This window comes from Cricetulus griseus, chromosome X, assembly GCF_003668045.3.
Source record: "Cricetulus griseus strain 17A/GY chromosome X, alternate assembly CriGri-PICRH-1.0, whole genome shotgun sequence".
Lineage (NCBI taxonomy): Eukaryota > Metazoa > Chordata > Mammalia > Rodentia > Cricetidae > Cricetulus > Cricetulus griseus.
In genome coordinates, this window is record NC_048604.1 from 121506616 (window position 1) to 121520483 (window position 13868).

General features: G+C 39.7%; 1 protein-coding gene across 1 annotated transcript in view; it reads left to right on the forward strand.

Moving 5' to 3' along the window:
* Positions 1-374: 374 nt before the first annotated feature.
* The window catches only part of LOC100760815 (amine oxidase [flavin-containing] A), a 60540-nt gene continuing 47046 nt past the window's right edge, over positions 375-13868 (forward strand). The window contains exon 1 of the mRNA XM_027433225.2: positions 375-1701. Within this exon, the coding sequence (XP_027289026.1) occupies positions 501-1701 (1201 nt within the window). The 5' untranslated portion in view covers positions 375-500. The remainder of the gene's footprint in view (positions 1702-13868) is intronic.

Consider the following 13868-nt stretch of genomic DNA (forward strand, 5'->3'; position numbering starts at 1 on the left):
CTCCCTCTTTCCCCCTCCCTCCTTCCCCGGCCCTAGGAAGCCGCGCGGCTGCGCGGCAAGCCCCGCCCCCTGACGTCACCGGAGGGCTAAACCAAACTGGGCTAGGCAGAGTTCCGTTCCTTCGTCCTTCGGGGTTTTTCTCCTTTACATATACGCTTTCTTGAGCTCGTCTCGGCTCTGATACCTTGAGATCAAAGGATTCCCTGAAAGCGGCAGGTTAATAATCCCCACCACCACGCGCGCGGCCTGGCTCACGGACGCCGTTCCCCCCCCGTTCGCGGTGGTATCGTCCGGCCCCTGAGGGACCAGTATAAGTAACGCCCGTTGGCGCCAAAGGCGGAGCCGCTTCGCGTCACGCCGACGCCTCATCTCCCCGCCTCCAAGTGGGCCGGGCGCTTGTGTTGGTCCTCCGACTGGTAACCGCTGGGCCCTGAAAGCCTAGCGCTGTTGAGGGGTGGGTTCAGGGTAGTCACTCGCGGCGTCCCGCCGCTGCGAGAGTTATGTCCGAAAATAATCCCCCGTTGCCCGTAGGCCGCGGCACGAGTGGCCGCGGCAGCAGGGGGCGTGAGGTGGAATGGCCCCCGGAAACCCGCCCCGCCCCTGCCGAGACCTCTGTGGGGATATCCCACCTAGGCAGCACCTCCAGCAGCTCTAGCGAGTCCTCCCATTCTCAGTGGCAGACCGCCTCCCAACCCTTATCTCAGATGAGCGAGTCCATTGAGGAGATGGTTGATTCCTTAAGTGCCACCAACCTCCCTCAGCTCAAAAATGATTCTGACGAGAAGAATGACCCCAACTCAAAGTCTTATTCCTGGGACTTAAGCGTCCGCCGCCAGAGGGCTCAGGTCCCCATACCTGTCCCGGATTCCTCCATCCTTAGCTCGGTCTCCCAGCACTTATCTACACTAAGATCCATTCCTCTCCCGGGTTCATCCCGATATTTTGGGCAAAGGTCCTTGGTGACTTCTGGGCAAATGCCTTCCGTGGCTTCTATACTTAGCACTTCTGTACAGTCAGAACTAGGGTCTATCCCTGCCTCAGTGATCAGCACTCCCCGAGGGTCGATAGAGGATCCCATCCCACCTTCATTGTCTGTCTACCCCTGGGGATTGCCACTAGAACATCCATTACAAAGTAACTTGTCCCTGCCTTCGTTACCACTACCTAACGCTCCAGAAAATACCCCACTGGCAGAAGACTTCCCCAGGCACTCTCTGTCCCTCTCTGCTTGGTTATCCACATCATTACCTGCACACATTTTCCCTTCCCGACTGCCAGTACAAAGACCTCTGGTGTTTGATAGCTCAGTACCTGGGTCACCAACTTCCTCACAGTATAACCCTCAAGGACCTGCTTGCCACGCCCCTCTAGTTCCTATACTAGGGCCATCCCTGCCTTGTGAGCAGGGCTCTCCCTGGGTATCTCAGCAAGGATCAGCTCCGCCCCTGAGCGCTCCCCTTGTCACTGCACAAGGGCCCGCTCCGCCCTCAGGGCCGGGCTCCCCCCCGGTATGGGTAGAAAGATCGACTCCGCCCCTGGACACCATGCAAGGGGCGGTACAAGGGTCTGTTTCACCCTGGGCGGTCCCCCCTTTTAAACCAAAGTCTCCGGAGAATCTCACCCAAACCATGATGAATCTGGAGAAGCCTAATATCTCAGGCCACATGTTCGACGTAGTCGTGATTGGAGGCGGCATCTCAGGTCAGTTTGGATCTTTAACAGTAGGTTAAGGGGCCCTGGATGACCAGGGTGGGGGACTTCCAATATTCTTGTTGTGTTTGGCTGGGTCTTTCTCCTGCGTGTGAGAATGTTACTATGGCAGGACCCTAGATCCTGCCAGATGGCAGCGGGGCTTGGTCCCTTTGCATGGTGGTATGCACTGGTGGAGGGAGACAAAATAATTTGACTCCTACTACTAAATACTAATGATTAATTAGCTCTTGTTATGCAGTTACTTTAACACATTGAGTTTCCTCTGTCCTCTGAACAGTCTTGTGGGTGGGCAGCATATCTGCTATTTTACAAAACCAAGAATCTGTGGTTTGAGAGTTTCAGTAACTCTCCTGAGGTCTAATCGCCTCCCTGGGAAGCTGCAGAGCTATTTTCTTCCATTTAAGACCTTCACTTGCAATTCCTGAGGTGGTTGCTTGGCCTCACAGATTTCACATCCCTTCCTCTGAACAGAGTATCTGAGAATGGGTGGATGTCTGTACTGTTGAACTAGTAGAAGTTCTGCTCTCCTCCAAAGCAACATTCCTTAGAAAATTTGAGTATGTAAAAAATAAGGAGGCAGAATCCTTTAGGAAAAGGTAATGTTTTAAAAGGAGCTGCAAGATTCAGCATACTCCTGATGTTTTCTTCCGAACTTCAATAAAAATATAGGGCAATAAATAAAAATTTATTGCCCAAAGGGAATCTCTTCATAAAGCAGGAGCTGAGGGAAAGTCAGGGAGTACCTGTTGTGTTGTCTGTTAACAGCTACACTGCCTGCAGCTTGTCCTGAGGTCCTGGCTTCAATGTTTCATCAAGTAAGGGGTACATGAACTTTTTCTCTATTTTCCTGGTGACCTCTTCAATATTTGTGTATTAAATTGCCACTTATATTCTCATATTGGAAAATTTTAGGGATTATGATTTGGCCCTAGGTAGACGCCCAAGCTGAAGTGTCCCCCTTCCCTCAGCTGTTAATAATTTCAAGACACATCTGCAAGACCTACCTTAGAAAGAGGAAGAAAGACAGAAAAGGGAATAAATAGGGTGGGTCCAAATTATCCATTTTAATGTATGCCCCCTCTGAATAGACCATAGATGTGCTTATATATTAATTTTAGATATAGGTAGCTTTGGACTCATCCTGTTCAGGGAAAACAATCTTAATCACCAGATTGGTATGAACTGTTGCTTTGGTAGTCCTAGCCAGTGGAAGCAATAGTATGCATTTGTACTGAAGTATCAGAGGCAGATAAGCAGATTTTGGTGAAGAATTAGAAAGAGGAGCATTTCTCATTCTTTCCTTCCTTTGTTCCTTCCTTCAGCAAACACTTGTTGAGTGCCTACAGGTTAGTGGATTGGTGTTTCCAAAAACCTGGTCCTTCTAGGCAAGTACCACAGACGCAATGTGATTGTTGATCACTGGAATATAAATATGATAATATGTAATATAAATTGATTAACACCATATCACAATTCACTTTTTTGCTGGGACCTTATTGTTGTCCCTTTCTTGGTTTGTCTCCAGTATTCCTTAAAGAAAGCATTGTCTTTTTAAAGTTTTTTGATGTTTGCTTGTGAGTCTAGGCATTAGCAGCTGAACCATCTCTCCAGCCTGACTTTTTAAAATTTTATGAGACTATGTCTCATGTATCTCAGGATGGCATCCAACAGAATATGTAGTCAAAGATGAACTTGGACTTCTGATTTTCTAGCATCCAACTGCCAAGTGCTCAGATTGCAGATGTGGGATAACATGCCTGCTTTATGTAATGCTGGGGGTCAACCCCAGGGCTTTATTCGTGGTAGGCAAGCACTCTATCAAGTGAGCTGCATCCCCAGTCCTGTCTCTTGTTTTTCTTTTGTCTAATTGTTTGGTCTTTCTCCTTTTTCACACTTTATTGCTAATATTTAGTCATCAACAGAAGTATATTTAGCATGTAGCTGGTGCATCTTAAAAACCTGAGGTCCCTTCTGGTTTCATTCTAAATAAATTACCATGCTGAGTCATGTTACAATTTTGCTTTCTTCTTTTGTTTTGTGGTGGTGCTGGACTGAGACAGGGTCTCATGTAGCATCGGCTATACTTGAAATCCCTGTGTATTTAGAATGGCTTTGAGCTTCTAATCCTCCTACTTCCCCTACCAAATGCTGGGGTTACACTTGTATGATACCATACCTGGTGTATTGGTTTCTTACTTTTTTAGAGAGAGCACCCAAATTATATGAATCCCCACAAAATATTGGTACCTATTCTTGAGAATTACTAATTAGTTCATTTCCTTGCAGCAGGGAGAAGGCATAGAGAACATTTTTTGCTCAATATACTTACTTATTCCAGACACCAACTTTAAGTTTGCCAGAAACACTGGAAAAAGGACTTGGTTTCCCTTAGTGTTATTTCTACCAGTCAGATCTGAGAGATTTTAGGAGCCAAACTGACTAGAAACATTCCTTTCTGTGTATTGCCATCCAAAATGATTTATAACTAGCATAGATGTGGATGCCTATCTGACTCAGGTATTAGATACAGGCTGTATGTTTCATGAATGAGTGAGAGTATTCCTATGAACTCCACAACACGTCTCTTTATCTAGGGATGGCCATATCCCATGGTATGAATCCCATGATATAGTATCGTTTTGTTTCTTTGTTTTGACATAAGTTGGTATAGTCCAGGCTGGCCTCACATTTCACATTTGTCTGTAGTTGAGGCTTCCATGAACTCCTGGTCCTCCTGTTTCTATCTCTCAAGCACTAGGATTAAAGATAAAGATTCCAGCTCCTGAATCAAATTTATGTATTTATTGAAGCTGAGCTGGAAGATCATTTTACAGTAATATTATTAACATAGATTTTAAGCACAAGGGTTAAGGGACTGTGGCAACCTGGGAGGAAGTTACAATACACTCCAAAGCATGGATCTGCATTTCTCCAAAAAGAGAAGCTCTTGTGTAAATTTTAAATACTTTGGAATATTCCTTAAAACTTTTGTCTTAGGATTTACATACTCTTATCATGCTACCTATTCAATTATACTCCATGGCCAATAATTAGCATTTGCCATGTAGCTCTCAGAAGAGTGCATATTCTAAATGGTATCACTGAGAATTGATTTGCATTTAGAAAGCTTTGTATTTGTACAAAGAATAATATTTCCATTTTGTCATCAAAAATAAAACACAGAACATTTCCAACAACCATAATGCTCTATTTTCTGTCCACCCATCTAATTAATTTTTTATCCTATGTGAGGGGAAACCGCCCTCCTTATAATCCATAATCAAGAACCCATCCCTTTTAAAACCCTTTACATGTTTTCTGTGATACTATTGAATCCTGAAGTTTTATCATCTATTGATCATACTTTTGCCATTTTCCTTTGAAATCAGCTTGAGTCTCTGCTGTATTTCTTTCTCATTCTATTAATCCAGTGTTCCCTTATCTATAGAAGGCTCTTTAAGTTGAATCTTTTTCTTTCTCTAAACTCATATGCTGTAGTTTATCTATTCATGGATTTTTTGCTCTTACAGACTGCAGATTCCTCAGTGCCTTGACTCTTTTCTTGGATACCATCTTTTCCATTATTTTGATACATCGTTTTCTTTATTTTGTTTTATTTATTTATTTCTGAGTCAGGGTCTTACATAGTCCAGGCTGAATCTGAAGTCACCTTGTAGCCAAGGATGATCTTGACCTTTGGATCCTCTTGCATCTACTTCCTGAGTGCTAGGATTACAGGTTTGTGCCACCACACACAATTGTGTTTTCATGTATTGCAAGTGATGGAAACCAGGGCTTCATGCATGTTAGGTGAGCATTACCAAATGAGCTACATCTCTAAATCATGTCATTTTCTTTTATCTTCTATACATCCTTACTATTTTTGATGTGCTAGAGAATAAACACCAGACTTTGTATATGTTAAGTATATACTTCTGCAATCAAATTACATTCTCAGGCCTTCTGTATTCCCTTTTCAGATCCTTTGAGCTGGATTGACTCCTCTTCTGCTTCCTCAGTTTCCATGTTCATGCCCCCATCTCCAGGACAGACACTTGACTCCTGAAGCTTTTTCCTGATTATAATACCTTCCCAGTGGTCATGCTTTACAATAATAACTCTTTTCACATCCATACTGCATGCAGTATTCTTCCAGGCTTGATTGATTTACTTTAGCCACTTCTTTCTCACCTTTCTACTCAAGTGGTCTCATATTACCAGCATCTCAAGACCTAATCCACATGATCAATTATCTGCCTTCACTTTGTTGGACAACTAGTATTACCCACTTTTCCTCATATGGACATGAGGTGCCTTTCGTCATAGTGCTAGTCTGTTTATTTTGTCTCTTTATGTCTTCCGTGTTTTCATCCTAACATAGAAATGCTTCTAACAGTTCATCCTATCTGTCCGGCAATACCTGGGTGCCCTGGCTCTCATCTATTTTTCTCCCTTCTTAAAGAGATTTGAATCTATGTTTAACAAGGTACATTTATTTTCTGATTCTTATTTCTCAATTTTATTTTTAAGGACAAGGTATCATTCTCTGATTTTAGATGCTACTTCTTAGTCATAACTGTCACAGTTGGAACAAATGACAAAAACTTCTATTTGTCTTTATCCAAGAATTTCTGAAATGGTTGTTTTTAGAGTGAAGAAACAAAAAAAAGCTATCTTCTTAGGACAATATATGTATTCTTCATAGCGCTTTTGGAATCTCAGAGCTTTGGGTCAGACGGGGTTTAAAAGACAATCTAGCTCAATCACCTACAATTGTAATCCTCCAGGCAGCATCTCCTTAGTGATTATCTAACTATAGCTCTGAATACAGTTAGGGAGGGGGGAGCACTCTAGTCCTCTAAGCAACTTAAGAGCTCTGGCTCCTGAACTTATTCAGACATTTTAGAGCTTCTATCATGTGCTTAGCAGTAGCTAGATCATAAGGATAGAGGGATATAAAGATAACTAGCATCCCCTGCCAGAAATGTGCCCTTATCTTCCTACAAGAAGTAGTAAGCAAAAATCAATATGAATACAGTAAGACAAATATTAACGTTATGATTATGAACAAAGTACTGGGACCTTGAGAAAGAAGTATGACTTATTATAATAGATAGTGATAAGACAATTTAAAAAAGACATCCCAAGACGGTAGACACAGAGGAACATTGGGTAGTGTCATGAGAGTATATGTCAGACACAAGTAGTACCTAATTAAATGTATGTCAGAAATACAAGGGGATGGAAATAGTTTCTCATTGTACTTGTAGGAATGTGGTTCTGGGAGCTACTTGGAGGATTCAGTGTGCCATGTGTACCTGTGAGTTTTGTGCTTCTGAACTGTGAAAGATTAGCTTGTAATTAATGAAAATACCTTAGTCATAATGCTGGATATTTCCTGGTAAATAAAATATTTGTTTGCTTGTTTATAAGTAAATACTAAGTATCTTGTAGAAAGAACTATCACTATACACATTTTTTCTATAGTCAAGCTCTACTACAATTGAGAGTGCTAGCTTTCCAGAACCCAGTACTGTATTAAAACTAGCAGGGATTGAATTTTCTCATGATCCAAAACAGAAAAGTCATTTTGCAAGAAGAATGGCTAATGCACTGACTTCTATATACTATATACTATAGTATATACATCACCTGTAAGATTGATTTCTATGAGGATCATTTTAAACATTTTAACCCAGAACTTGGCAACAAATATAGTATGCTTTTGCAATGATTTTTAAAAACTTTCCATTTTAAAAGAGAGTACTGGTTTTTGATAGCTTCGTTATTGGATACTCTGAGGTTCAGTGAGCAAGAGAATTGTATGCCTTGTAGGATACTTCTTTCCTTTAATTTGATTTTTTTCATTCAAAGCACACCAATAAACTTTCATTCAACTGTGTAAACTATTTTTATTGTTTTTGAACAGTGATTCAAGAGTTAAATGTATTTGAATTCTGATTAAAATATCTTTTTTTTAATGGTCAAATGAACTTTTGGATGGATCTGACAGTGAATGGGCAGTTTTAATATTTAATCAGTGCTAAATGATTTGAATTTGTACATAACTCTCAGCTAATGTGATAAATGTTTTTTAAGAATAAACCTAAGTATAATATAATTACATGGACCACAGAGACCAAGTGTGGAGAAAAGGAATGTTATAATGCATTATTGATGAAATTGTACCCCATAATCTGTGCAGTTGTGGTGGAGAGATCTTTTAACATGAAAAATCTTGCAGTATTTAGTGAAGACATATTGTATCTTTCTTTCACATACTGGAACTTGCAAAAGTGTTTAACCCTGTGATTTAAAAGTGGATATACTTTATAAATATTTGCCTACCGAATGCACATGCATTTGAAATGCATGGATTTCATAATAAGGGATTTTTTTAAGATTGATTGATTAGAACTTTACAAAATTTTTCTAAATGTTGTGAGTATTTGAGACAAGTTGAGTGTTTAGGCTATTTTCCCTCTTTATTATGACAAATACATAATTTTAAACAGCGATTTGCATTTTCCTTTAGGTAACATTGTCCTTGTTATATTGTCACCTAGCACTGTGAATTGGGGAAATTTAAAGTCTTTTAATTGTGGTTTTGTTATTTAGTGGTAGGATTAGATGGGAGTACCACTCAGTGTTATAACACATGCCTGTTATAGGTAAAGCTGTGAATTCAGTTCAGTACTGAAAAAAAGGAGGGGAAAGGGATATAGCTCAGGTAGGTAAAGTTCTTACTAACATGCATGAAGCCTGGGTTTGGTCTCCAGTATTGCGTTGACCTGACATGTTATACACCTGTAAAACTCAGGAGGTGGAAGCAGGATAGAAGTTCAGGGTCATATTCAGCACATAGTGTGTTTGAGGCCATTGTGGGATACGTGAACTCTTATCTCAAGAAAAAAAGAGGTTGGATTACATTACGTGTAATATTTCAGTATTTTCTTTTCTTGGTAATTAATCAGCCTCATAAATGTTTTCATCTTTGGGTTTAGTCTTGTACCATTCCTTAGCACTAGTTCCTACCATGCTTTATTCTGGAATTGGTTTGGTTTACCTTTTATACTCACACCCTGTAGTAGCTTAAATTAGCACCCAGGTCTCCTCACAGATGTGTATTCACATTTCCCCATGGCTTCTCTGAGTCTTTGTCTAAAAGCACTTTTTCCAGTTGGCAGGCCAAAGTAAACAAGGCTCCACTTATTAACAGTATTTGATTGAGCTGGGAAAGAATGTCAGTAAGAGGCTAAACAAGGTGATTAACTATGAGAGTTATTTACATATTAACCATGTCTGAGGGTCTTAATAACTGCTCTTAAGATTTCAAAAGGACCAAAATAGAAGTTCAAAAAGGCAAATGAATTATCAAATATCCCAGAAGTCTCAGTGACCTAACTAGACTTTTATCCTTAAAAATATTTTCAGGAAAGTCCTTTTCTATCATCTCACTAGTTTGCTTTGAAGGCTTATCTATGGATCTGTAGTAACCGTTGTTACTTTGAGGATTGGTGCACTAAAACCTAGTAGCTGTTACCTGATAGTTAATTTACATGCTGTATTTTACTGATATTGTTTCATGGACAGTTACATTGAAAACTGTGGGATATCCTGCTAGGTTTGGAAACTCTCATGTGACAAACATATTTGTTTTTAAATGTTTACTGTTATTGCCTTGTGGTGTGTGTGTGTGCACACGTGCACGATTATGGATGTGTAAGTGCTGTTCTCTCCTTCCATCTTTATGTGGGTCATGGGAATTGAGCACAGATCAACAGGCCTGTGCAGCAAATGCCTTTCCTAACTGACCCATCTAGCCAACCCATATATACTTTTATTTATTTCTTGTTGTGCATTTTAGATATATTTATTTTATGTGTATGAATACTTTTGCCTGCATTTATATATGTACTGTGTGTGCCTAATGCTTGAGGAGGCCAGAAGATAGCATTAGTTTCCCCTGAAACTGGAGTTATAGATGGTTTTGAGTCACCATATAGATGCTGGGGAAGTGAACCCAGTTCTTTTTTTTATTATTAGTTCAAATTAGGAACAAGCTTGTTTCACATATCAATCCCTTCTCCCTCTCCCTCTCCTCACCCCACCCCATACCCCCCACCCCATCCACCCTCCACTCCCCAGGCAGGGTAGGGCCCTCAATGGGGACTCTACAAAATCCACCACATCATCCTAGGCTGGGCCTAGGCCCTTCCACATGTGTCCAGGGCAAGAGTGCATCCCTTCACGTGGGATGGGCTCTCAAAGTCTCTTCTTAGGCCAGAGAAAAATACTAGTCCACTACCAGGGGTCCCTTAGAGTGCAGAGGCCTCCTCATTGATATCCATGTTCAGGGGTCTGGATCAGTCCTGTACTGGCCTCCCAGATAGCAGATGGGGTCCATGTGCTCTCCCTTGTTCAGGTCAGCTGTTTGTGTGGGTTTCACCAGCCTGGTACTGACCCCTTCTATCTTCATTCCTCCCTCTCTGCAACTAGGTTCCAGAGTTCAGGTCAGTGTATATCTGTGGATGTCTGCCTCTGCTTCCATCAGCCACTGGATGAGGGCTCTAGGATGGCATAAAAAGTAGTCATCAGTCTCATTTTAGGGGAAGGGCGTTTAGGTTGAACCCAGTTCTTATTCTTAAGAGCAATAAGTTCTCTTAACCTCTGAACCATGTCTCCAGCCCACTCATCCCTATATACTTTTAAAATAGTGAATTGAGGATACTGTATAGATATTAAACAGTTGTAATCAGTGATTCTTAACTTTTTGAACCAAATATACCCCTGAAATATGGGTATGGTAGCTTACATTTTTAATTCTAGCTCTTGCTCTTAGAAAGCTGAGACATGATAATTATTTCAAGTTGGAAGCCAGCCTGGACTAAATAGTGAGTTCCAGATCAGCCTGAACTACAGAGTGAGACCGGTTCATAAACTAAAAGAAGATGCTAGGGAAATGGCTCCGAGGGTAAAATGTTTTCTCTACAGGCATGAGGACCTGAGTTTGGAACCTAGGAAACCAGAGAAAAAGTCAAGTATGGGGTGCCTGTATGTAAGTCGAGCACTGGCAGTGGGGTAAGCTGGTTTGGGCTGGCACTGTGTAAACAGACAGATCCTGGAGACTTACTGTCAGATAGTCTGACAAAAAGACAAGCTTCAGGTTCAGCAACAGACACTGCTTCAAAAAATCAATTGGTAAGATTAAAGTTAACTTCTGGCCTTCACAGGCAGTCACACTGGTGTATGTATCAGAGGTCTCTACCACACACACATGGTGGAGGAGAGGGAGAGAAATGGGACAGGGAGGGCGGAGGAAAAAGAAATCACCACACAAATATCCCCTTGAAAATCTGGTAAAAGCTATTTTTCACTTGAAAAAAGGTCATATTTTTATACATAGACTTTTTTTCCTTTTGTACTGGGTTAATATTGTGTGTTCTTGAAACCTTTTCATTGTCATGGTGCCTGCAGTGTAATTTGGACTGATACTGAGCTCTCACAGAAGCAGGAAAACATGAGTTATAAGAAAATCCGATTGGATGTTGAGTTGCATGCTCTTAATCTCAGCATTTAGGAGATCAGGGGGATCAGGAGGTAGTTAAAATTCTTCTTTGGCTATATACTAAGTTTAAAGCCAGCCCCGAGTTATATGAAAATTTGTGTCAAACAAATAAGTGAACAAATACAAAGATAAGTTTACTAACATAAGAAAGTTAGTAGTAAATAGAATATTATGAATGTAAATTTTCTTTTGTTCTGTTCATTTCTTTTTTTCTCTTTTTGAGACAGTGTCTCATGTACTCAAACAGGCTTCAAACACAGTATGTAGCTGAGGATGACTTTGGACTTCTGATTTCCCTGTATCCACATCCTAAGTGCTGGGATTATTTGTTCCAAGCCAGTTTTTATGGCTCTGCGGATCAAACCCTTGGCTTTATGCATAGTATATAAGCACTCTATCAACTGAGCCATATCTGCAGCCAATAAGATTACTTTTAGTCATTTTGAAAGGTTAATATTTTAAAGATAATACATTTTGAAATGAAGATGTTGATGCTAAATATGCACTTATTGTTTATTATGTTTTTGTTATAGATTATAAAGATCATTGGCCTTTGAAGGCATTAGATAATATTCTGACTCACATGAAAGAAACAAGTTTGATCAGAGGGTGTTCTGTACTTTATCTGTTAGCTCATTTCTCTATACAGTAACTTTTGTAAGACATAAGACCCCTCTATGTAGTGAGATTTATATCTATGAATCTGAAGTGATGCTGGTACTTGCTGAGCATTCCTAACTTGAAGATTAGAAAAAATCTGAAATTTTTGAAGTGCTCACTGGGTGCCACAGGTGGAAAATTCTGCATCTGACATTATGTGGCAGGTTACAGTCAGAAAGCACATGAGATAATCTGAAATCTAAAAGACTTAGGGTCCTAAGTATTACAAGATGAGGTATATTCAGCATATGCTTAATTGGTTCACAGAGTCAGGGACACAGAGAGGGAATTATTTTATGGAGGAAGTAATACTTGACAAAAGTGTTCTGGATTTTAGATAAGTTATGAACTACAATAAAGATAATATTTAAATTGATCATTTACAAATTAAATGAGTTAACTGAGCTGTGGCTTATGTTAAAACCCCTTTTATTGTGTGTCCACATTCATTCATTCATTCATCCATTCATTCATTCAATATTTGTCAATGGAGTTTCACTATGTGCCTTCAGTAAAATTTGTAAGGTCTATTTGCTATTTTTCAGCTTTGAGAATGTTGCCTAGAAAATTTAGTTTAAGCTGATGTTTGATTATACTTTTATTATCCTTGGAGTATTAAGTTCAAGAATCCAAGTGTGAGGTTATATAAAAATTCTGTTGGTCAGGGACCACATCATAAAGTAGTAAGGAATTAATTTCATTCACATTCTGGGGTGATGGTCAATATTAAAAGTTAGAAATATCACTTCTAGTACTAATTTTGTGAGGTGTTAGAGGATAAGTCATGACTGTATCAAAGCTTTGCTCCAGTACTTAACTTGCATTATAAGTGTTATGATGTTATTTAACCCAGGGCCCTGCCTGCAGCAGTTTATTACTGTAACTATTTGAACAATCTTGAAAGTGATTAAACCAGTTTTTCCCAACTGCATTTTGATGCACAGTCTTTTAAAAAAAAGAATAATAGAATGTGGAGATATGCTGAATTTAATGATTCTTTTATTATTTATTTATTTATTTTCCTGTAGGACTGCTCAAGGCTTTAATATAAACAGCGTTCTCTGGAAATTTATCCCAAAAGAAGATGTATAAGGATCCCAACTTTTTTGAACATTAAAACTCTTTCTTGGAGTGTCTTATCTGAGGATTAGTGTTCATAAAACTTTTGGGGAATCATGACTTTAAATTTAGCCTTTCTCTGTGTTCAGAATTTGACAGTGTCTTTTGGAGCATTTGTAGTGTATTTGAAATTTCAATGAAGGACTTAAACAAATAACAAATTAGGAAGTAATTGCATTCCCCAACTTAGGTGAAATTTATTTATCTAAAGTGAAAATAAATGCTTAGCAATAATCAAATAAATTGAGACTGTCTAGACAACCAGTCTGTTGAATTAAGGGCAAATTGAAGTTAATTGTTAGCTTAATCTTATTTATCACTTGAGACTGCGCTATGTTTTTAGTTTATTGATATTGAAAGGATTGTAAGATTTGGCCTTTTAAAGACAGCATCCTGCTTGCTCCTATCTAATTCTCTGATGATCCCCCCCCTCTCTCTCTCTCTCTCTCTCTCTCTCTCTCTCTCTCTCTCTCTCACACACACACACACACACACACACACACACACACACACACACACACACAAATCCACAGAATGATTTATCTCACAGTCAACACAAAATCCAGAGAGGTATAGATTAGACAGACAGACAGGAATGCATGTATGTATCAGCAACAAGCTTGTGTGCATACTGATATACTTTGTTTTTGTCTGTCAGCTACCATAATACTTGTTTAAAAATTAGAAAAATTAGCTATTAATACTTAGAATATTCTGACTCCCTTGGGCATACACATACACACACATACACACACACACACACACACACACACACACACACACACACACACACCACACACACACAGAG